This window comes from Drosophila grimshawi, unplaced genomic scaffold, assembly GCF_018153295.1.
Source record: "Drosophila grimshawi isolate 15287-2541.00 unplaced genomic scaffold, ASM1815329v1 contig_848, whole genome shotgun sequence".
Lineage (NCBI taxonomy): Eukaryota > Metazoa > Arthropoda > Insecta > Diptera > Drosophilidae > Drosophila > Drosophila grimshawi.
In genome coordinates, this window is record NW_025063692.1 from 19,037,137 (window position 1) to 19,062,444 (window position 25,308).

General features: G+C 44.1%; 1 protein-coding gene across 1 annotated transcript in view; it reads right to left on the reverse strand.

Annotated features, from left to right (window-relative positions):
* Positions 1-25,308, reverse strand: part of LOC6565102 (protein sprint) — a 56,175-nt gene that overhangs the window by 5,210 nt on the left and 25,657 nt on the right. The window contains exons 4-7 of the mRNA XM_032738073.2: positions 15,610-15,819; positions 2,969-4,595; positions 1,585-2,655; positions 1,261-1,506 (exon numbers count right to left, since the gene is read on the reverse strand). Coding sequence (XP_032593964.1) covers positions 1,261-1,506; positions 1,585-2,655; positions 2,969-4,595; positions 15,610-15,819 — 3,154 coding nt within the window. The remainder of the gene's footprint in view (positions 1-1,260; positions 1,507-1,584; positions 2,656-2,968; positions 4,596-15,609; positions 15,820-25,308) is intronic.

Genomic DNA, 25,308 nt, shown 5'->3' on the forward strand with positions numbered 1-25,308 from the left:
GCATGATCCAAAATATCATTCGAGTGAGGGAGTGAGGAGTGTGAAACGTTGTAGAGTGTCTTCCGATTCCGATTCTTGTCTGGCTAGAAATTGAATTGTAATCAGCCAGTGTAAGCTGGTTGAGCTTGGGCAAATTACGCATCCCATTCAGAGAGACGCGGCGAGACACGGCGCTGATTAAAAACGCAGTCAGCGTCGTCGTCGGTTTACATTCCAAAGTGCACGACGCGTCGCCGTCGGCGTCGAGTGTGCCAATATTTATATAAAGAATCGCTGAACGCTCCAAACTTATCAAATATGTTTAGCTGGCTAACTGCGCCGTATGTCCATGCCGCAAACGGCAGTGGAGTGGCAGTGGCTGACTGCGGGGTGGGCTGGGGTTGCAATGGAAGGGAATGTTGTGGTTGTGAAAGCGTTGCGCGCCAGATAAGTTTCGGCAAGGCTTTGTAGTCTGCAGAATCCAGACTTGTAACGAACGAGGCAGCGACGCTGGTTCAGCAGCCACAGCAGTAGCCACAGCAGTAGCCACAGCAGCAGCTGATAGTGAATAACATACCAGACCAGTTTGCACTAGTTTGTTGAACGGCAGATTCGTCGATGGGGTTTTATTTCTTTCGCTATTGGAGCAATAATGGGCAACCCGTGCGCTCAATCAATCAATCAATCAGTCAATATGCATGCGATGACGACGACAATGATAAAGTTAATTGCATTTGTTGTTGTTGTTGTTGTTGTCGATGGAGGCCACGGAATGTTGTATGATGCAACAATAACAACTGATTGCAATTGATGATGACGATGATGATGATGATGATGATGATGAGCAGCAATCCAAAGCTTGAAGATCAGCAATGTGCTGGAGTCAGTGATTGATTGGGGGACAGTTGTGTCCTTGTCTCAGTTTCCACAAAAATACTGATAACACAGAAATCCTTGCATAGTTATTCACTTAATTATTCACAACTATCGTGGCTGGTGCTGCCCAAACATCCTAACGATCCTTACGTTCAACGTAGAATAATTCGTTTGCTGGAAAAGCTTTTCCAGCTTATCAATATATACATATATTTAAGTCGGTTCCACAACCTTGGACAATTTTTGTTTATCTCTGCTGACACATCTAATTCCGCTATATTTGTCTTTATATATGCATATATAAATATCGATCCAGAAACTATCAACAATTGATGTTGAGACTGATTGATTGATTTACCACTTGCTTATCGAACTTAGGATTCTAATTAATAATTATAAACTTACAGAGTATCTCACGATCCCGCATGCTCGGATTACGTAATATGGTTGCCACTTTTGGTCGTATTGCCTTGTTGTTGTTGGTGCCAGCGCCGGCGCTGGTGCCATTTTTATTGGCCTTGAGCGTATCCTGGTTGCAGCTGCTGTTGCTGCCGTCTTTGGTGCTGCTGAATTCCTCAATGATGGTATCGTCCTCCGAGAGTGCGGGTCGGCACTTCGACAGATGTATGGTGTCCGAGTTAATGGTGGCATCTATAAGAAAAGAATAAAGAATAATAACAACAAAAAAACGCTGTAATCATTGCAAATTCAAAATGAGATTTCGCTTACCATCCTGCATGGGCATGAAGGAGTCCCATTGTGACGAGTCCCAGGGCTCGGAGAAGACGGTGCCGTCGTCCGACTGCGCCGAATCAATACCACCGTAATAGGTCTGACAGAAGTTGGCACAGTTGCGTTCCACGTTGTCGTAGGCGCTGAGTCGACAGCCGTTCTGGCTCTGGAATGACTTTTGGCTGCCATCGGCATTGGTTTTCTCCAGCAGTGGAGCTGTTGTCGTCGTCGTCGTCGACGTCGTCATTGCCATTTGAGGCGGCGTCGAGCAGCGGACAAGCTCTGGCAGATTGAGGTCGGGCAGACGTTTGACAATGATTTGGTGCACGGTCAGCGAATGCTTCTTATTGCCAACATCTCCCTTGTCGCGGCCCAGCGAGTTCTCCTTCTCCTGCCAGTCGGCAGCGGTGTCATAGTCACCACCAACACCAACACCGACACCAGTCCCACCATTTGTCTCCTGCTTGGCCATGAACTCCCAGCTGCTGTCCAACTGCCAGTGATCGATACGATTGCGTCCACGCTTTGCCGGCTGCTGCGGCTGAGCCGTTGGATTTGGCTTCGGTTTATGCTTTAGCTCATCCAGGCTGCCGGCGAGCTTTTCCAGATCAGCGGGCAGGAGTAGTGGTGCCGTTGACGTTGCCAGACCGCCCTTGAGCGGCTCCGAGTGTCGCTGATTGGCTGGCAGCAGCTGGTTGCGCTGCTGACGACGCAGAATGGCCGCTGCCGCATTGGTCAAGCCAGCCTGTCGTAGTGCATCCGCTGGTTCGGCATAAAACGGACTGCCCTGCTTGCTCCTCGAGCCGGGCGTCTGTGCGGCTGTCGGTGTTGTGTCGCCGCCATCATCATTGCCACTGCCACTCTGCTCGGTGAGCGACTGCGTCATGTTTGGTGCGATGCCAGCAATTCCCAGATTCGGCAATAGGAGGGCAGCTCGAGACCGTGGCGGTGCATCGCCGGAGAACTGCATCAGCTGCTGGCTGCTGTCTGGACCGGCACTGCCCTCCCTCTCCCTCTCACGTTCCTCCTTCACGCAGGGCGACAGCAGCTGCTGTGTGGGTGTGCTCGCTGCAGGTGCAGATGCAAAAATAAACCCAATTCTTATCTCAATAAATAAATCGATCTTATAAAATAATACAGAAAATAAAATTCAGAATTCTCGAATAGATGTTCTATTTTCCAAGCAACCTAAGCAAAGGATATTCCTTAAGGCAAAAGGATTTGTTTTGAGCACGTTACTTCGCTTAGATATAAGGAATTAATGCCAAAGGCATTCATAAAATGGCTGAGAATCGAATATCCTGCAGAATGATATATTTTTTTGGGGGGGGGGGGAGGATAACTGAGGGGGAGGATAACTGAGGAGGATAGCTGTACTTACGTGTCTCGGCCAAGAGGTCGGGTCGTCGATTGAGTACGCCGGCATGGTTATCGAGGCCCGGCTTGAAGCTGGTGAGCAAACTGGCTCGATCGCTGGGATCTGGCGACCAGACGTCTTCGTAGTCGCTAATCTTGTCGCTGAGAGCACTGGCACAGTACTGTGCTGGCGGGCTCTCCAATATGTCCGACTCCTGGTAGTGTTTGGATTCCTTGGCGAGATTGCGAGATTTCCGTGACTTGCTGCTACTGCTGCTGCTGCCTGCTATCCCTGGCAGAATACCAGCGCCATTCGGCGTCATCGGGGAGGGCATCTTGCGTTGGCTATGACTCGAGTCGCGGCTGGACTGCGAGTGGGAGTGGGAGTGCGATTGCGACTGAGATTGCCAGCGGCTATCATTGGAGGAGGAGCCTTGCGATGAGAGCGTATCCTTGCACTCGCCTTCGGGCGATAGACGCTTTGCAAAGGTCTGGAACGTGCTGGTGCTGGCCTGTGAATTGAGCAGGGCATTGAATGGATTGCTCGACGCTGGCGTTGTTACCTCCACAAACTGTGCGGGATTTGGTTTGGCAGTTGAATTATTGTTGATGTTGTTGCTCTGGCTGTTGCCGTTACTGTTACTGTTACTGTTACTGTTACTGTTGCTGCCACTGTTGCCGCTATTGTTGTTCTCCATGGAGAATGTGACTGTAGTGGTCACTGTGAAATTGTTGTTGCTCAGCTGATCCGGTGAATGGGGCTTGGACCAGCGCATTGGTGGCGCCGGCGGCTTGAGATTCAATGTGTTCGGCGGCTTTGGCCTCTGCGGACGCACCTGCTCAAATTCTGTACTGTTCGCTGAGTTCGTCTTGAAGGTGCTCAGATTGTTGCTACCATGCGTTAGCTGCAATGGTTGCTGCTGCTGCTGTTGCTGTTCCAAGGCAGTGCCGCCCGGTAGATAACCCTGCGCATCCACCGGTGACATGGTTAAAATGACAGAGTCCACAGAATTGGGACTCAGCAGCTGCATGTGCTGCCCGCCGCTGGTTGTAAAAGAGCTCATGCTCGAATTGGTATCGGAGGGTGTGCCAGCCGGGCTAAAGAAACCCAACAGCTGACCGCTGCCCGTTGGGCTGAACAACGTTGTCGTTGGCTGCGGTGGCGCCACAGCTGGCAGCTTGCTGCTGGGCATGCAGCCAGCGTCGCTGAAAAATGTTGCGGTGCCCAATCCGCTGGTCTCTGTCAGTGATAATGGTGATTTGGCATCCAGCAGCAGTTGCTGCTGCTGCTGCTGCTCCGTCGTATTGCTGATCGTCTTGGCAATGGCAATGGGCGGTCCCAGTACAGCCGAACTGCTGGCATAGCTCCAGAACTCCTGGCCAAGCAGCGCCAGCGATGAGAGCTTCTTGCGATTGTTCGCCTCCCGCAGCACTCGTGGCAGCATCAGCTGCACGGGCAGCTCATCACAGCACTGGGCATAGTGGGAAATCAGTTCGGGGATCGAGCCAAACTTGAAGCGTGAACTTTCCAAGCTCAATTTGTTGTCCTGCGATTGGATCAGATAGTGTTCGATATAAGGGCCCGTATCCTGTGGCAGGCGCACTGAAACAGCCATTGTGTTTGGCTGACTCGAGCCACGTACAATGAAGGTCTATAGAGAGTGAGAGAGAGAGAGAGAGAGAGAGAGAGAGAGAGAGAGAACGAAAGAGAGAAAGGGAAAGCATGAGTAAGCAGCTGTTGTTGTTGTTGTTGTTGTTGTCATAAGGCTGCCATGTAAATCAGCGTTTTTTGATGATGCCTTCTCGCAGCAACTTTGCGTTTTGTTTGGCGCCCCTCTCAAATCATCTACCCCCGTTCCCCACTCCTTGCCTTCACAGCGCGTTAAATGTTGCGTTAAAAATGTGCGCACATAAATTTCCCATTTCCCATTACCCATTTTACAAAAACAATGATAAATGATAAATTGGTATTCCATACGCTGTGGCGCCTCCAAGTATGCAATGCCTTGGCATTGTAAAAACCACCTTATCCAACACCCTCCCCCCTCCGCCCGTCCCTCTCCCAGCTACACTCCCCGCTCAGTCTGTGCGTACTTTTGTCCTGGCTGGGAAAACTTTGCAGACGCTGCGACAAAGCGCAGCCAAGTCGTGTGGCAAGTGCTTGTGGCTCTCAAACTCTGACTTGGTCAAGTGGCAGCGGCAGTGCGGTGTCCACTAGCAGCAGCAACTGTGGCACCGCCTTAGCCAGGCCCTTCCATTGCCATTCTTGTTAATCGCCAGCAAAAAGTTTTCATAATGAGCGCTTTACTTAAAGTCACGCACAAGAAATGACTTGTCCCAGCCGCTGTTTATGTGTATATAATATATATATACATATATATATGCTATATATATATTTATATATACCAAGTAGTAAATTGTTAATTAATTGGAATGTTTGCTTAATATACTGTACAACTGGGATAGAGTTGCTACATAAAATGTTATGCTAATTTTCCACATAGTTGAATGATGAGTTACTGATGAGTTCTGCATCGTTTGAATTCGTTTTGCAAATAGCTTTATAAAGTTATGAATAGTTGTAAATAGTTGAAGTGTAAAACACCGTTAAGGGTTCAAGCCACATCAGCAGATACGTTAAAGCCTGTTCCTGGTCTGGTCTAGAGTAAAAAATCTATTCATCCAGCGATCAAATCTTTTGCATTCTTTTACTTTCTTGGCTTCTTTACTCAAGGTGAATCTGATGATTTAAGGGACTCCTCGAGAGTTTTCCCATCTTCTATTGTATGCGTGTAGTATATATGTATATGCTCTATGTGGTGTGTGTGTGTGTGTGTGCGTGTGTCTGTGTGTGTGTGTGGCTGCTTTTACATTTTTGTGAGCAACCCTAAAAGCATGCAATTATATTTTTTCAGATTTCAATAAATGCCAAGTGAAGCGGGTGGGGTGGGGGTGGGTGGTGGGGCAGTATGCTAGCTGCAGAATAGAAGAGGGCATGTACAGCAATAGTAGGGGGGGGGGGGGGGGAGAGGCAGCAGTGGGTATGCCGGTTGAAGGCAGTTTGAGAAACGAATATGGACGCCCCGCGGCGTTGTTTATGATTTCTGTGTGAGCTGTGCGCAATTTTCAATAAGCAGTTGAAAGCAAAAAGTGGCGTAGAAGATAACAGAAAAAAAATAAACACACACACAAACACACTCCTTGATATGATGAGGTTGCGTATACTGTATATATATATATATATATATATATATATATATATATATATATATAGATATATATGTATTTGAAGAGAACGTTTATTTGATTTGGCTGCATTGCAACGTTTTTAAAGAATTCTTTTCGGCGGTTGATTTTATTATGCTCAGACGACAAACCGTAATAGTAAGGAAAATGTATACACATAGCTCAGGCTGAGTGGGTGCTGGTTGGGGTGGGGGTTGGGAGTCACATTTAAAGCGAGCTGCAGAGAGCGAAAGAGCCATTATACATTGATTCAATAATGTGGTCAGTGGTCAGTTGCCAGTGGTCAGCTATGGGGTGGTTGGGCTGCGAGGCAATTGAGCTGACCCGTCACGGAAATGCAATTTGCGAAGGACAAAAGCGAGCATAAAAATGTCTTAACAAGCTTTTAGCCAACCAAAGTGCACAAAGGCTGAAGCCAGCAAGTCGCAGAGAAAGAAGAGAGAGAGAGAGAGAGAAAGGGAGAGAGAAAAGAGAGAGAGAGAGAGAGATGGGGAGTGTGTGTGTGTTGTTCGTGTCTGCATTTTATGGACGCCTTGACAAATTGAAGCGTATATGGCTAACAATAAAAAGGCGTAACAGTATTCAAAGGCAACCAGCATACATTTCAATATATACAAATATAATACGCATATACCCTGTGAGTAAATTGTGCAGTGCCTTCAACTCGAACTGCAAGCGAGGCCTTTCTTTTTTTTTTTACAGGGTATGCATATGCATATTTTACAAGAGCATTGTTTCCAGCGCAAACAATAGTTGCAATCAATTGGCTTTTGGCCACAGCAGATGTAAGTGGGCGTGCTGCCACGCCCAGTTCATTGCATTGGCATACACACACACACACACACACACACACACACACACACACACACACACGCACACACACAGATGCGCAGACATACTTAGGCAGGTGGAAGGGCTTTTAAGCGCTCAGACGAAAAAGGAAGCCCTAGAAATGCATTTTGCTCCCATTGCAATTCCAAATGCATTTTCACTTAACAGTTCGTTGACTGATTGTCGTCTGCTGCTGCTGCTGCTGCTGCTGCTGCTCCCCCCGCCTCCCCCTCATCAAGAGAAACAACCAAAAAACGAGCAGACCAACGATTTTACTTGTACTTCTCACAGCTGCCCCACCCAAAATAGGGGCGTTTAACGGTTTCAGTGACTGGTGGGCGTGTCTCGTAAATGTAAATGTTTTGCATGTGACAAAGCGAGAAACAAACAAGCAAGTCTACATATCTGTCCCTCTGTCCGCCTGTTTTCTTGGACGTTGTGCTCCAGGCAACCATTTCTAGCCGATAAACACTCGAAAAAAAAAACCGAATAAAAATCACTCTGAATTTTGGGAATTTTCACATAGCTTTGGCGCCAATTGTGTCGCACTTTCAGTGTTGAAAATTGATCGCCAAGAAACTGGGTTTGCAGCACTACTTTTTAGAAATGCGCTTCTCAATAGAAAATACTTCTAAAAAAAAATAATCGAAAAAACAACATGTTTTTGGTATGTTCGTTTCCAGTGTCGGGAAAACGTTTTCTTATATTTAGAAATGCATTATAAAATGCAGTTAGCATTTTCCAAGTGCTCTTAAATGGTGCAATTGCAAATACTCATTAAGTTTGCCAACACTGTTTCGCTCAGTTGGTCTGCAGGGCGCAAGTGATTTGTGGCTTGTGCTTTGCATTTGATTTTGTATTTAATTGCATGTAAATTATTGCACATCACACAAGCCACACAGCACTCAAAACACACACACACACACACACACACACAGCGCTAGTCTACCCCGCAAAGCCCGCCCCTTCGACGTCCTTGTCCTTGTCGCTGTCGTTGTCACATTTGCGCCCATTTCCGGCAGCAAATGCACTTTTTTACGTCTGTTGTTTTTTTTTTTTTGGAGGGGTATAACAACATTTCCGGTTTCCATTTCTCGACTATTTTTGGCGCGTTTGCCTTTGGGCCACTCTGCTCTCGGCTCGCTAAAATTGTCCGCAGTGTCACCCCTTTTCTGGCAGCAGCTGGCCGCAGGGCCCAAATGCTTCTACTTTTTGTTGTGCTTGTTGTTGTTGTCCTTCACTATGCGCTCTACGTGCCACAGCTGCTGTTGCCCCACTGTCTGCGCGCCACTTCGGTTTGGCCCGTCTGCCCGTTTTGCGGTCTCTGGCCATGAATCGAAAGTGCAGCCCAGTCCCTTTTGGCCGTCTACCGTCTATTGGTATGTCGTAATCAAGTTTTGGCCCGCAAATAGACTCGTTGCGCTCGCTCGAGCGCCAAGTCTAGTCTATAATCATCAAATCATGCTTCAAGTTGTACTTTTATACACATGCATTTTGCTCGTCTGCCGTCCTTCAAGGCCTCCCCTGGCTTCTCACTCACGCATCAGACTGATGCGGCACATCAAAATGACTGACATCAAATCTTGACATCTTAATGGCATCCGGTTGGAATGAAGCGACCAAATTCTATACGGTCATTGCGACTATTGCAATTGGCCACTGGCAAGGCTTATCAGTTGGCCAGGCTTCTGTGCAGCCTGCAATTGTTGAACTAGACAGACAACAATTGATTTGTTCCTTTGATGCAGCTAGGAAATTACCCTTTAGAAATTACCCTTACCAAGTACATATTTCCATAATGATAGCTTTATCTTCTAAACTAGAAACTGTTCAAAAAATGCAAATGTGAGTCATAACAAATATCACAAAAATAGAGTTTAACTTGCAACTCTGCTCTAGTTTTGATAGTATTAGTAGTATAAATCAGTTATTGGGATTTTTAGTCTAATTTGTGCAACTGCAAATGGGTCCATTGTTTTCAAAAAAGAAGAGTACAATTTTCGATCGTAATCGCAGTTTGAATGTGTACCTCAATAGCCAGTGAAGCCTGTATGCTGGCGTACCTTAATAATACAAAAATAAGGGAATAATTTAAAAGCGCTCAATGCTCTAAAGCAACGTTTGCATATAATTTTAAAAGTTGAAATTGAAGCCACCAGGCGGCCATCCTTTGTGGCAAGGACAACAAGGGGGTTGCGCTGTTATACGGAGGAACTTAACACCAGACAAACACCAGCCCAAGGGAGACACACAGCCGCCTAATGAGTGTCGGCGGTTTGTGTGGTTAGGCATCACGACCAGGGAGTAATAGGAAAAGCACAACAACACCACCAACAACAACAACAAAAATAACAATAATATGAACAAGAACTGCATAAAATAATGAAATTATGCCAAGAAGCGGCTCCAACTGTGCAACAGAACTGGACCTCTATTATGAAGCCATTGGCCAGCCATTAGAAGAAGCGACCGCAACCCAGATGCTGACAGCATTAAGCGGACCCTCTTCTATCAATTCAAAAACCCTAACAACCCCCCTTCCCCTCCTCCGCGCGCCCCACCCTCAGCCATACTCTTTATAAGTATAATAAAAATCTCATATTTTATTCAAATTGGTAATGTGAGCAGCGAGAATGGCGATTTGTGTCTGTGGCATGTGGCATGTGGCCTGGCAGACGTCTCGTCCGTCTCTCTAGACAACGGAGGGAGAGTGGAAGGGGGAGGGGAAAGTGGGTGGCTTCATCGGTTATCAACCCTCACTGCAGACCCCATTCCCCCCAATGCGTTCTCGCTTACTTTTCACCATTTGCATTTCATTGACATTCATTTGGATTTGTTGTATTTTTTTTGTTTTACTTGCGATTCGCTTTCTTTGCATAGCAAATTGAATTTGAAGCCAAAGTCCAACAATGGACAACCATAGATCCCGTTACTCTCTCTCCCTCCCTCTCTTTCTCTCCTCTCCCTCTCTCTCTGTCTCTGAGTTGCCATTGTTGTTGCCACATTTCCCTTCTTGGTTTTTGCCGCAGTCAGTTGGCTTGGATCAGTGCCTTCTCATTTGCCTTTTGCTGTCTACTTGGCTGACCTCTCTCTCTCTCTCTCTCTCTCTCTCTCTCTCTCTCTCTCTCTCTCTCTCTCTCTCTCTCTCTCTCTCTCTCTCTGCCACAACCCATTCCAACCGCTAAGCTTCAATCCCCAGCACCCCTACAGCCCACACACTCTGATATCATTGCATTTGGCCACTAAGCGGCTTTCGTTGCACAGTTCAAGAGTCAGCCGGTCGCTGTTCCCATTCTCCTTCCCCTTCCCCTACCCCTACCCATTCCCCTCCCCCTCCCCCTTCCCAATCCCATTCCCATTCAAGTGAAATGTTCGTATGAATGAAACCCCATTGCCTTAAGCTGATTTCCCTTGATTTCCGTTGGTTTCGTTCGGGGCTTTCGTTTTTAATTTCGCCTTTTCATCATGGGCTTCATCAGACGCACACACACACACACACACATACACACACACACACACACACACACACACACACATACACACACACGCACGTCTCAGTTTAGCTGTTGGGTGCTGGGCAAGTGCATTAAACTCATTTGCCAAACGGCTTTCAATTATAAATTTTGTTAATAATTCATTAGCACAATGTGTCGCCACTGCTGCTGCAGCTGCTGGTAGTTGTTGTCCATGTCCATGTCCATGTCCATGTTGTTGTTGTTGTTGGGTGCTGTTGCATGAGTATAGCCAAAATGCATTCTGAGAGTTCCCCTCTGCTCTGCGTTTGTCGTATTACGCATACGCCACGTGTGACACATTCATGATTTTAATTGAAATTTTAATATTTAAAGCTGAATGCATAGAGTTCTTAAAGAACAATTAATGCAATAGTTCAATTATGCTGCATCTAAGTCAAAATTTATATTGCATCTGCTTGTAAAATTAACACCGATTTACGTTAAGAGTTTCAGATATTTAGGTTAGATTAAGTAGGATGCCTCTCAATTCTTGACACTGATGAAAGCCTAAATCATTTATATATGGATATGGATAGTTATAATATAATTGACTGCATTTGATATTGCATTTTCAAGTCAAATTATATATATCTTGGATTTGATTAAAGGTGAGTGATTAAAAAGTGAATTCAGGTTTTTTTTCTTTCTGTACACAGCTGAGATCCTTAGGTCCCTTAGATCTCTCCCAATAAAAAAAAGGGAGTTGGTTAAATGTGAGCTTATTCGAATTGAGGAATGAAATGAATGCCAGCGAAAGGAGATGAGTTTGTTATCGCTGATGGTGTCAAATGAAGTCATGTCTCATACTCAGTTTCCCACTTTCTCACACTCTGACAGCAAACGTGCTGTTCTTTCCGGTCTCATTCTGGATGAACTGCCATAATGTGTACACACGCATACCAACACAAGTTGGCAACACTCCAGCAGTGTTTATGGTATGTTAACTATCCAACTTATGAGTGCTGTTCGATTGAGCTCCCTACTTAGTTGTGGGCTTGTGTGTGCCTGTTTCAATGGTGTCGCTGGCTTGCAACCCTTTTTTGGCTTTGGTTGTCATCTGGACTTACCCCCGAATGTGTGAATATCTCTATATAGACACACACACACACACAGGCACACACACAGGCACACACACAGGCACCCACACTGCAGCTGTCTGCGGCCTTATCGTTCATCAGCTGTGGCTGCTGCTGCTGCTGCTGTGGTGCCAACCTTCAAGCCTGTTGTTGATGGCATACTCTAACCACTGACTGACTGGGCCTGCCCGCCCTTGATACCCTGCACTGCGGGTGATAAATAAAAACTGTCTGCGCCTATGTGGCTGCTACTGTTTCTTTCATTTTGGCTACTGCTACTGCTGCTGCTATTTTTTCTTTTTTTTATTTATATATTTTTTTTGTTTCGGCTTTTTGGCTTGTAAGCGCTGCCCAACTCCAGTCGCCTCTCATCCTGCGGCCAACGTTTGACACATCGAACACACATGGCAAACGACAAAGTTCCCAAAAAATGCCATGGCTATTGGGTGAAAAAAATCAATTTGATTGCTTTGTTCGCTTGTCTATTGGCCATTTAAGCAGCCAAAGCACAACAGTAGCTGGCCAGGCGGATGTTGCATGCATTTGGCGTTGGCTGCGTTGGCTTAACAAGTTCATTTTGGGCCGGAATGCAACTGACGCATAAATCAATTTTACAAAAATACAACAACAAAAAATTGCCAAAAGAAAATGCAAAATGCAGCCACAAATAGTTGAATATTGCGCATACGTCATGTGGTGCATCTTTTTTTTTTTACGGCAAACTCCAACCGTCTAACATGGCTAATGATGAGTTGGCTGCTGGCCCGGCTAAGCTGACCAAAAACTTTAATGCGATGCAGACGTGGAACCTTCATCATTGACCATTCACCGTTCACCATTTGGTGCTAATTACATTTTGTGGTCAGCATAACAAGTCCAAATGACGCCAAATGGTGGAGAAAAAATTGTATATACCAGGTTAAGTGCGCGACTAGCAGATACCCTTTGTTCTGTAGAAAATCATTACCAATACATAAAAAAAATAACCATGCAAAAAATGCAGAACTTTGCTCATAAAATGTGTTTTCTTTTTTAGGAGAGTCGAAAATGATGCGACATGTGATGAAATAGATTCGATTAGCAATCAAATTTGTTGAATACAATAAATAAAAGAGGGCTATAGCTAGATGGACTCCTCAATATAGACAAACGCTGCTGCAGAGTTGAAAGTGTCTGCTTCTAGCTGTCATATGCAGCTTGAAGCCTTATCCATATATTCATTTTGTGTCCGTTTCATGGGGCATAAAAACAGGAAGTAAGAACGACAACGACAACGACAACAACAACAAACACATGCTGCACGCACATGTGACCGGGCAGGCAGGCAAGTCGACCAGGTTTCAACTTTCATCTCCCGCTCCAAACAGTTTATGATTGATGGAGTCGCGTAGAGTATAGAGAAAAAAAAAAGAATGGAAGGAAATCGACAGATGGAAACGCAGGATAGCCGGCAAAAACAAGTAATTAAAATACCAGGCAGGCAAATGGACCAATGTTAACGGCGGAAGTTGTTCGTCTTTGTTGTTGTTGTTGTTCTTGTTGTTGCAGCCACATGTGTTGCCACAAATGGGCAGAAACGTTAGCCGCATTCGCAGCTCAAACATATTGATTGATTTTTAATTACAAACATTTACCAATGCAGTTTATACAGAGGGTCAAATTCAATACACGCTACGAGAAGTGAGCTGGGGAGGGGGGGCGCTTGGTGGTTTGAGCCAGATTGTAGCCACTAGAAGCGGCTGCTTCAATTTCAATTTCAATTATGCAAATACTTTTTTATTAAACGCATAAACAAATGCGTAGCAACCAACTCATGCAACCAATTCAAATTGGTGGTGCGGGCGGGGTGCTGCTGGTGTTGCAGGTGGTGCTGCTGGCGGACAGTAATGTTGTTGTTGTAGTGTTGGTGCGTGTAATTGCCGGCAGCGACGTCGACGCTGACGCATGCAATTAGCGTTTCAATAGGCAAATGGCAAGAAAGCGAGAGTGAGCCACATCGAGACAGACAGACAGAGAGAGTGCCACAGATAGGGAGAGAGATAGACTGAAGGCGCAGGCAGTTGGCATAAAGTACAAAGTTTTTTGCACCACCCCCCATCCATCCCGTGCCGAGCAATGCGCTGCAGCAATCAATGCGCCATTGTTGCGACGCGTTCGACAATTGAAAATTGCCGAGCTGAAAAACGCTTTTCACTTTTTTTGCAGGAGCAGCAGCAGCAGCTTCCTTCTTCTGCTGCTTCGGCATGTTCCGCATTTGATTGTGTAGTGCCCCTCAAGGACTGCAGCAAGGACTTGTCGTCGCGTGCCACGCTCACAATGGCGAGTGCTCGACAATTTAAAGTTTCGCATTCACAATTCAAGCAAAACTTGCACAAAGTTTCGTAATTGAAAATTTGCCTTTGCCTTGATTTTGTGCCATTTGTATGGCTCTGGACTTGAAGCCATCCATGCCAACTACCTGAAGGCCTTAACAAAATCAAACCACAATTTTTAATTCTACTTTCATGCAAATGCAAAAAACAGTTGAATTTTAATTATTTTTGTTGCCATTGCTGCGGGTTGAAGTTGAGTTTGTCAAAGAAACTTTGTGATTAAAATGGTTAAGAGAGTAAATACAAACACATACATAGTGTGTACATATACATATATATATACAACTTATATACATATATGATATTTATACATATATATATATATTCTATAGTTGGGCATCCCATTCGGAGTCAAATTGTTTTTATAAATAAATGATAAATTCAGTGATAATCGTGTGCTGGGCTTAAAATATCATTTTGAATGTACAGCAATGGATGCTTTGCTTTTATGAATATATACAAATATACAGAGAATATGTATGTAAGCGAGCATATAATAATTTTCAAATCGTGTTGCATTTGTGCCATGCCTCTCATTTGAGAATTGTGCTCGACTAAAGTGCGCCTCGGGCTAAATAAATGGCAAGCAATTTAGTTGGCATTCGAGCGATTCGATCAAGCATTCATTCAATCTATGCATTTGCTGGCTATCCAGACAGACAGACAGACAGACTGTCTGTCCAGCCAGCCAACCTCTCAGCCTGTCTGTATCTGCCTGTCTGTCCGTCTGTCTGTCTGCGTGTCTGTCCGCTTGGCTGCTGTACACGTGATAATTGCTGAGAAGGACACAGCAGCGACTTGGTCCGGCTGGCAAACTTATTGAATCTGTACAATTTGTTGGGCGTTTCTCCTGTTCGCTCGTTGTAATTTCAATTGTCTATGCAAAGCGCCTTGAATCACAAAATGACCAGCATCCAATCCAATAGCTACACTTACCCCGCTCTCCGCTCTCCACTCCCCGCAACCCTCCCCTAGTGGCTATGTGAATCGCATTTCGCTGGCTTTTGTCTCTCGTCGCCTTTTGTCATGTAGCCCATTTGGTCGCATTGCCCCATTCTTCGTAGCACAGCAGCGTTGTCTGCCAGATAAATTTCAATGAATTTGCAAGCGCAGCAGAGCGAGTCCTGGCATCCTGGACGGTCGTTCTGGTCGTCCTTCTGCGTCCAATGCTGGCAACATTTCTTTGTTTATCTTTATACATTTACAATTAAAAGGGCTTCGCATTGTTGTCGCTGTCGTCATATTAATGAATCTGTGTGTATATATTTGTCCAGGACACGCACCGCAAATCCCTATTCACCGCCCCAACCCCCTTCCCCCTACATTCCCCCTACTTTGCACGCCCCATAAGCTAGCACGCATTTCTGATTTACGTTAATTGATTGCAATTTGTTCATGCAAATGCGCCCGTTTATATGCAACGCTTTTTGTTCGCGTTATTTACTTTATTTTATTTTATTTGTTTTGTTTTTTCTTTTGGGAGCTGCAAATCGTGTGCAAATTATTGTGGTCAGATGTGTTTGCTGATTTAATCAAGCGCCTGTCCGCATTTGTTTATTTGCAGATTGTGCATACGACAGCAATTGTCTCATTTAACGAAATCAATAAATTCATAATTTCACTCACCCCTTCCTCCTTGCCCTGGAGCAAATGCACGGCCCCGGAACGCTGGATGCCAGGCAGAAACCACATTGGATGCGTTAGCAGCAGTCGCTCCATCAATCCCAGATCACAGGGCGGCGAATTGTCGCTGGAATCGCGAGAGCTCTCCTCGCTGGATGTTTCGCCCTCGGCCAGGATGCCGCCCTCCGAGCTCGACACGAGAGATGTGCGGGACTGTTAAGGATCAGATAAGAGGAGCAAAGAGTAAACAAAAAAGATATTAAGTATGCGAGCCACAACTAATAGTTTAAATATGCAAATAACAAGCCTTGTCTATGCTAATTTTAAATGTGTATCTTTTTTGGGTATCCACTTAAAATGAAAGCTAACATTTGACTCGACACTAAAAATCAAATTAAAGTATGAGTAACATGTAAGAAGACTAGGAGAATCCTTGAACCCACTTGAGCCGTAATATCAATATAACCAGGCATATTATAAATAAATTGTAAAGTAAATATATATTTTAAAACGGGCGAAATTATCGATATAATTAAATAAATTGGATCTCTGGCCATTATAGTCTCCAAGATTCTTTTTCCATACAGACGAACACGCTTAGCTATCTGGGCTCTGGTGTTGATGCTGATCGACAATATATATTCTTTGTGGAGTCGCAGATACTTCTTTCAGCCTGTTGTAGAGGGAGGTAAACAGTGCTACAAAAAAGCACATAATCTTATATTAAGCTCGCTTATTTTAAAATTAATTAAGTTTGCGGTTTTATTCAATTTTATTCTGATATCTATATATCTTTCTACAGCTTGAACTGTCTGGTTGGGGTTGACTTTTGTGTGATTCGGAATGGATTCGTTGGGTGCGTCTTGTTTCTTGAAGTACTACGTACTTATCCATCTTAAAGGCGCACCTGTTAAGAAATAGAAAATAGAGAATAGAAAACAGAAACAAGAACAACAGAAATCTACTCGACCGCATTTAGTTGCGTTCTGAAGCACCTCTCAAGCTGGCTGGCCATAGAAAGTGGCAGTGGCAGGATATTCGCATCCATCTTGGCATACGCAGTCTTAACTGCTGTCTCTGCCTGCTTGACATATAGCTGTTGGCCATATTAGGGCCCCTAACACACACACTAGTGAATGAACACAGACACAAACATACACATTGTCAAATCTTGAGTGCATTCCCATGTCATGCCATCAACAAAATTTGCTGGGCACAACTTTAAAAGTGCCCGCGAGCAACTGCCAGTCTGCCCGCCTGCCAGTCTGCCAGTCTGCCCGTGTACTCATCATCCCAGCAAGGCTTCAAACAAGCAACGAATCATCATCCATCTAGATATCTACCCAGCAGCATTCTTACACATTTCAACCAAAACAAAACCGACAAATTTCCGCAGCATTCGCGTAGGCGTTTTTAATTGAAAATTGCCGTGGGCGGTCTTTTGATGTTCGGCTCTTCCGGGGCAATGTTCATGTTGAAGCCTCTCACATTTGCCATAACATACTTTTATGCGCCCGCCCCCCCAATCCAAAACTGCAGCCAGGGTGCTCAACTGTATAGAGGACTAAGGGCCAGGGAGTAGACACTAAGCACGAGGATGAGGCCGATGAGGAGTTGGGTTGTGTTGGGCTGAGTAATCAGCACCCTCATTTTGGTGTGTGTAATGATGACAGTGCTGTTAATGTTTGCCAACTGTAAGTGATGCCAAATTGATGCCAAGGCAACAGCGTCACACAGCTTATGCAAATTTCCAAATGTTGAATATATGCAAACATATACCAAATATACAAATGCAAATGCAAATAAAAATGTGTCTAAATAAAATGCTACTGAAAGATAGATAGATAGATAGAAAATGCAAAACTCAATGAACTTGCCATACCCTATTGAAATGCTTAACAAATATTCAAACTTATTAGTTTCATTCGTATATATAAAAGAGAGTATATATTTTACTAAACATTTCCTTTCTTAATAAATTATTTGAATTAAGAGCTTTGTCAACACATTTAATTAGATACCCTTTTTGTTTCTATTAAATTGTATTGTTATTATTTTAATATGTTATTTCCAAAAGAAAAAAACAAATTTCTAGTGGATTTTTGTATAAAATTTCAGTTGAAAGTTTTTTTTTTTATATTTGGCAAGTAGAGAAGAGATGATAAATGCAGAGGCAGAGAGCTGCATAGAATATTTATAGCATTGGTAATGTAATCAATTCTACCTCTATTAATATAAATTTCTGTTTGATATACAGGCGAAAAAGAAATCAAGGTAGCAGTTGCCACTTCAGAAGTCAAACCAGCAACACAAAAAAAAATGTCAAGTGGCCAGCTACAAGTTGCCTCGTGTCTCAGCCCAAGCTCAACCCACTCATTTGCTCGTTACCGCTAACAGCGTCATGGATAGGGTTGTTCATTATATATATATACATATATATATATATATATATATAAATTTATATACACATATTATTTTTCTTGGTTTGTGTTTGGGTCTGGTGAAAACTTGTAGCTGGGCCAAAAGGGTCGCGTCACTAATTGAGTTATTTCTGGCCGACTGTCAAATTAGGTTGCCCAGGCACACACACACACACACACACACACACACACACACACACACACACACACACACACACACACACCCACAGACACAGACACAGGCAAACAGACACCTTTTTTATGAAGTATATGTTTCTATAGCGATCTTTGGTATCTGCGTGCAAATAGAAATTTGATTTACGCGCCAGCAGCGAATTTTAATTTTTGATGTCATTTATTAAACGGGTTTTTCGCAGGTTGCCTTTTTGGTGACCTTTTTCTGGCATTAATCATACGCCGCGTTGTCAAAAGTCGGAAATGAGATGAGAAAATCATAAAGAGAGAAGGAGAAATAGAGAGATAGAGAGAGAGAGAGAGAGAGGTAAAAATCTCAAGACAACAAAACGCAATGGAATAGAAATGGAAATGCTGCAAACCGTTGCCTGTTTATTTGCCAACCATTTAAATGCGAGAGACAGACAGTAAAAAAAATAAAATAAAATAAAATAAGAAATGGCGAAAAAAAGGGAAAATTGCGCAAATCCCTTGAAGAAATGTTTGAAATATTTCAAAGCGCACAGCAGGACACAGCAGAATAGGATAGCAGGACGTCCCGCCAAGCCCAGAGCGTCGAGAATGTAGCAAAAATTATGCTTAAATCAAAAATCACAGCACAAAACAAAAAAAAAATACAAAAAACGGAAAGAAAATACGCACACAGGGTTGCCAGGGTTGCGGTTGCGACGGGACTACCCCTTATGTGCCAAGCCCAGCGCCAAGCCAGAGCGTAGCCGAGCGGCAACTGGAACTGCTGTGAGGTAAATGCTGCGCATATTTTATGCCCTGCATTAAGTCTTAAGTATTGCTTATTAAGGCGACGAGTCCTTTTTTTATGCAAGCATAGATATATATATATATATATATGTGTATATAAAACTATTCGGTAGCAAGATTGTTGTTGATGGGGCAACGAGTGGCAGACAGGCAGACTGGCAGCCCGGCAGTCTAACAGTCTAACAGTCAGGCAGTCAGCAATAATGCGTTACTTATTAAGTTAGCCGAGCTCTCATTTGTTTACAGATTTTCCATGCATATACATAGAATACATACATATTTCTGAGGCTGGCAGCAACCCTTGGTAGCAACACAAAAAATGAACAGAAATGAACACTGGGGAAAGCTCTCTAAGTAGCCCGACTGCATTTTCAAGTGCCACTGGGGGTTGCTGCCACTGCTGCCACTGCTGCTACTGCTGCTACTTGCTGGTCGCATGTGTGCCAGCAAAATATGTATGATTTTGGCTAAAGGGTAGGCTAAAGGCGGCAGTTGGTGTCGGTCGGCAGTTGGGCGTTTTTGGGTTGTACGCTTAATGTTAAATGCAAACAGTCGCGAGACTTTAAATTTTGCCCGCTTTGGCTTTGGCGCTTTTGCTTCAGCTGTCTACAACACAGTGACTGCAACAGAATGTTGCAACACAAAGGCCAGCCAAGCGGCGCGAACAGACAAACAGCAGCCAAATCTACAGCTGTAGACGCAGCAGCAGCAGCAGCAGCTGGAGCAACCGGAACGCTTCAAGCAGTGAATCTCTCTCTTGTGGACCTTTCAGGGTCAGGAAGCAGCAGCAGACAGAGACACAAGCTGCAGACATTGTAGTTGTAGTTGTAGTTGTTGTTGTTGTTGTTGTTACTGTTGCAACCCAGACAACGAAAGTAAGTTGACTTCCGTTTCAGGCGGCTGAAAATGAAAATCGCCATTGACGATGCTCCTGCTCCTGCTGCTGCTGCTGCTGCTGCTGCTGCTGCTGCTGCTACCACTCTACTCTACATCGCCCCTCCCACTTCCCACCTCACCACCCCAAATGCCCCCAAATAGCGCACCACCCCAAATGCCCCCAAATAGCGCACCTTTTGTTAAATATTAGCCCGTCTGTTTTGGCTGCCTGCTGCTTTTCCAATATTGGCAACAATTTCGCCATTTGGCCAACCAAATTCAATATAAAAATTCCCAGCCAAGCGACACAATATCTCAACTAGAAACACACGCACACAGCACACTAACTACTGCAATGCATTTACCTGTTCAAAGTGTCTAGAGTGGGAGGTGGCAGGGCATGGGTAGACAACCACTAATAAATTGCACAACAAATTGCAGTGCAGCATTGCAGAGAATAAAGAGAATAAAATGCGACCGCACAAAAGTATGCAATGAAATATTTCAAATGCGACAAATGTCGAAAAGCAAAAAAGAAGAAACACTGCAAATTGAGATGGAGTTCCAGGAGCAGCAGCTACTGTGACCGATTGAACTCACTCCAGAGATGCTACTACTATTTTACCGCATGCACATAATTAATTGTAATTTATCTTAACTTTTCAGATTTCGGCAAGTGATGCCAAAACACACAAAAAAAAAGATTCAGACTTTCTTGAATTTTTCAAGTTCGTTCAATTTAAAGTGAATTTTGTGAATTATCTTTATAATTGGCAAAACATCTGATCGAAATTAAGTACCTTTATTGGTTTTCATGGTTAATACATGATATTTAAGTGCTAAAACTGAGCAAAGTTTGCAAGCTCTAAATGAATCCTATCGCTGAACTCCTCGAATAGAGTAGCCAACAATATCTCATAAAAAGTATCATATTTTGGCAAAAAACACAAAAAAGATGTGCACATAATTATTAGTCTTTGTTACATTAATAATTAGAATCTGTACAATTATCCAGCTTAATAAATATGATGAGAGCAGATTCTATTTTTGTAGTCCTTGCAATTTTTAGTCCACTTGTATTTATGACTGCTTTTGCAGTCGTTGCGCTAATAGTTTGACAAAAGGTGAGTGAGATAAGCTGTGTGAGTGTGTGTGTGTGTGTGTATATTTGGATGTGTGTGTGTGTGTATATTTGGATGTGTGTGTGTGTGTCTATGTCTGTGTGTGGTTGAGTATGTGTTTCTATGCGTATGTGTGTGAGCAGTCGCCAAATTGCACTCGAGACTGAATTATTGCCTGACGCAGAGCAGCAACAGCACACAACTAACAACAGCAACAGCAACAACAAATGTGGAACGTGCGAGGCGACACGGCAAGGGACATGACAGGAGCAACAGCAACAGCAGCAGGAGCTACAAATAAAACTTGAGATGGGGACTGGAGCTGAGGGGATTGTGTGGCAGCTGAAGTGAGTGCCGAAATAAAAGATAAATAGCAGCCACGTAAAATGTTGTTGAATGTTTTAAAAAACCATAAAAACCACAGAGAATTACATTTAATGGCAGCAACAGCGGCGGCCAAAAAACCGCAATGGTAACAACTGCGACAAAAGCAACAGCAACAGCAACAACAACTACAACTACAACTACAACTACAACAACAACTACAACAACAACTACAACTACAACAACAACTACAACAACAGCTGAGGACAGACAGTGAAACATTTGCTTGATGGTGACATATGTGCCTTGTGCCTGCTGCCTTTGCCTCCTGTCTGTGTGTTTGTAGTTTGTAGACTACTGTGACCAAAGGACGACTGCCAATGCTCTGCTCTGCTCTGCTCTTCATATCCATGTACTCTCTGTCTGTCTTTCAGCAGCCGTTGCAGCTGTGTGTAGAGGCCCAAATGAGATGCTGGAACTGGCTAATTGAAGCGTGATGTTGACATGCTGTCGATTTGTTGTGTGGCCAGTCGCACTATGAATGCATAATTAACAGCGCTTTGCTGAAGTCTGGCAACAATGCAAAACTGTTCAAAAAAAAAAAAGGACACGCAACGCGAATCGTTTTGATGAAGTTTGTCAACGAAATTCGGAAATTAAACACACGTTGCAACAAAGCTTGCCAGCAATCGAATTTATGAATTATGAGCAGCGTTTTAGTGAAGTTAGTCGGGCAAACCTTGGAATAAACTAATATAATAGTAATCTAGGAAAATAAGGACATTTATGTCGGAATCAAAGGCAAATACAATCAACATCGAAGCCATGTAATAAGCTGGACATAAAATCTACGGCCATAAAAGTGGCCAATGCCGAGACACAGACAAATGTTTTCGCTTCGACTGGCAGGGGTTATGGGTATGGATGTGAAAAGGACACATGACACAGGATATGGCACACAGGCACACAGGACACATAGCCGTAGCTGTCAAAAAGTCACAGCCATTAGGCGCATCAAGGATGTGCGAAGCTCGCCAAGGAGCTGAACAATTTGGTAGCTTCAGTTCGGTCAGCGTAAGTCTGTCTGCCGCATGATGCACAGGATGCCAACTAATGCTGGACAACACTCCCCATTTTGGAGTGTTAGTTGACCTCGACATATGAGTGGACATCTTTGCAGTTTGCAAATGGTAACGGAAATGGAGCTCAAGCTGTGGTAAAGCCAACACAAGCACAAGCTTTTTATTCTTCGCTTTTGGGGCACACACTTCATTAGAGCGACTTTAAAGCTGTGTCACAAGCATCCTGCGGTGTTGTCCTGCTGCCCGTCTGCTTCATATCGTGCTGCTGGCATCAGCAAACATATTGGGACTGGACAACCAAAAAACCAACAACAAAATAAAGATAAAAACAGCCAAATTAGGCACGCCGATGATCACATACCCTTGGAGACTGGACTGGACTGGAGACCAAATTTCATTTCAAAATTTAAGAAACCAACCCCGTATTCCTAGCTGAGTTTATCCCGAATATTTTAGTAAACCAACAAGTTTTACATAGATCACTATATATATATATATATATATATAAAGGAGAAGTCTTCTTCAATGCGACCAAATTATAAGACCCTTGGCAAGGGTATTAAATTACGGATGCCAGGAGTCACTCTCAAAGCCCGTGTGCAGGACGACTGACATGACAAGCTCAACTAAAACCTGACCAAAAAAATAAGGTAGTTGCCTAGGGGAGGGGAGGAAGAAGGGGGGGGGGGGGCGCCCTGACTGTAAGCCGCTGACAAAGCGCCACTAATACCGCTGCAATTAGTACACGTGCACCTGGACATGGACATGGCCCGTGGCTGCAGATTAGACTCGAAAGTTGTTTATGGACTTTGGCTAGAGGCGTGGCTGAATGGGGAGGCGGGGCTGCCGCAAGGCATGGGCGCAATGCCAGCAGGGTTGAAGCATAATGAAAGTAATAAAGTTGAGCACACAGCAACAGCAGCAGCAACAGCAGCAGAAGCGAACCCAAAAACTCAAACTCCACTGATCGCCAGGCTGACGATAAAAACTTTCCACTGCCAGACAACAGGCAGTGGGGCATGCAACAGCAAAAGCAGCAGCAAGCGGCTCATATGTTGCATGTTGTTATTGTTGTTGTTGTTGTTGTTGCTGCTGCTTTGAAGCTATCTGTGGCTGTGGCCAGGCCAAAGCAGGAGTTCACAGCAGACACTTTTATCGCCCAACAATTGTTGTTGCTCTTGTTTTTTATTGAATATTCATAAATGGCCAAAAAGCGTCGAGGAAATTGCTGGTCACAGCTGCCACACAACACCAACACCAACACCAACACCAACTGGTCAACAGAAGCCCATTGAAATCAATATTTTATGCCTCTGTCGAGACAACGAAGATGTTTTTCCTTTGCCCCCGCAGCTGCCGCATTCTCTGTGTCCTGTGTATGTTGTGTGTGTCGTTTGTCGTCTGTCGTGTGTCGTAAGTCTACTGTCGGTTTGCCGTTAGCCAAATGCAACAGGAAATGCAACACAAATTAAAATGTGAACATGTGTCTCGAGTTGGGTATGCATTCAAAGCGGTCCAGACAGCCCACTCGTTTGTGGTTGCCCAGTTCGGTTTAGTGAGTGCACTTCCTGCCACCCACTCCATCCGACACAGGACACAGGACACAGGACATACGCAGATGTGTTCTACATGCAAACTTAATAGCGTGTGTAAGTTCTCATTTGGGTTTTTGGCTTTGAAATTGGCCAACGGCCATCGGGACTAAGCTCCATTACTACAGTATGCTAACCTTGGAAAACTTGGAAACTTTGGAAAAGGTAGTTATTTTTCACATAAGTGCTGCCTACCTTGCAGCGCATGAAATTTGGCAACGTTGCAAACTGATTTGCAGCAATTTGGCAGCAAGGAGGCCTTCTTAAGAAAGGTTAATTGCGAGAAACAATCCAACAAATGGCATAACAAGAATCATAACAATAATCAAAATATATATATATATAAAAGATATATTTTATTATGTTTTCATTTTTCAAACAGTTTCCCAGTTTGTGGCAATTGAGAGATTTGGAAAGAACAGGCCTACGCTGAGAAGCTGAGAAACTTCTACAACATATCTAAAATATTCGAAATATTCGTAATATCAGCAATTTGATGAGAGAAGGAGCAATATGCTCTTACCTGTAGTTAAATGATGTATTTGTCTACTTTCTGTATTTTAAAGTGCATTCAATTTGGCAGCATAGCAACGCAGTTTGAGAATGACGCCCACAATGACTAGATGGCAATCTGAGTTGATTATTGTCAGTTACCAGAGCCAGAGCCAGAGCATGCAATTTGGCAAGAACTGCAACAAAGCTACAATATGCTTGCCGTCTAACGCATTATTAAACAATTATAGACAGCATGTCAAGAATGCAGCCACGCTTTATGGATGAACGCACTTTTGGTTTGTAGATTGTGGGTTTTGTTGAAGTTATCCGGGTGGAGCTGGGACTGGCACTGTCATTGCGACTGGCACTGGTACTGGCAGTGGGTCTGGGTCTGGGTCTGGGTTGGGTTGGCATATCAAATTAACTAGTAAATTGACTTGTCAAAAAGAGTTTTGTGCGACGCGTAAAGTGTTTCGCATTATTCATTTAGATGGCGACGCCTTGGCTGTAATTTCCTGTCGGGCCATTTCGAAAGGAGAGTCGCTTTTAATAATAATGATGATGATGATGAAAAGGATTCGCAGTTATTAATGAAGAATGCCAGGAGGGAGACAGACGCAGCACGCACGAATGCATGTAAATAATGACGGCATAATGGAAATGAGTAAGGGAATTCGGTATGCCGTGGTACATGTCAAAGGGAACCAACCAACCAACCAACAAACGAACAAACAACGTGTGAGTTGAGTAGAGTAGAGAGAACGTGTATTGTAATTTTTATATCTGTCGAAATGGGAATCATTTGATGCACAGTTTATGGCAGCCACCAGCCAGCAGC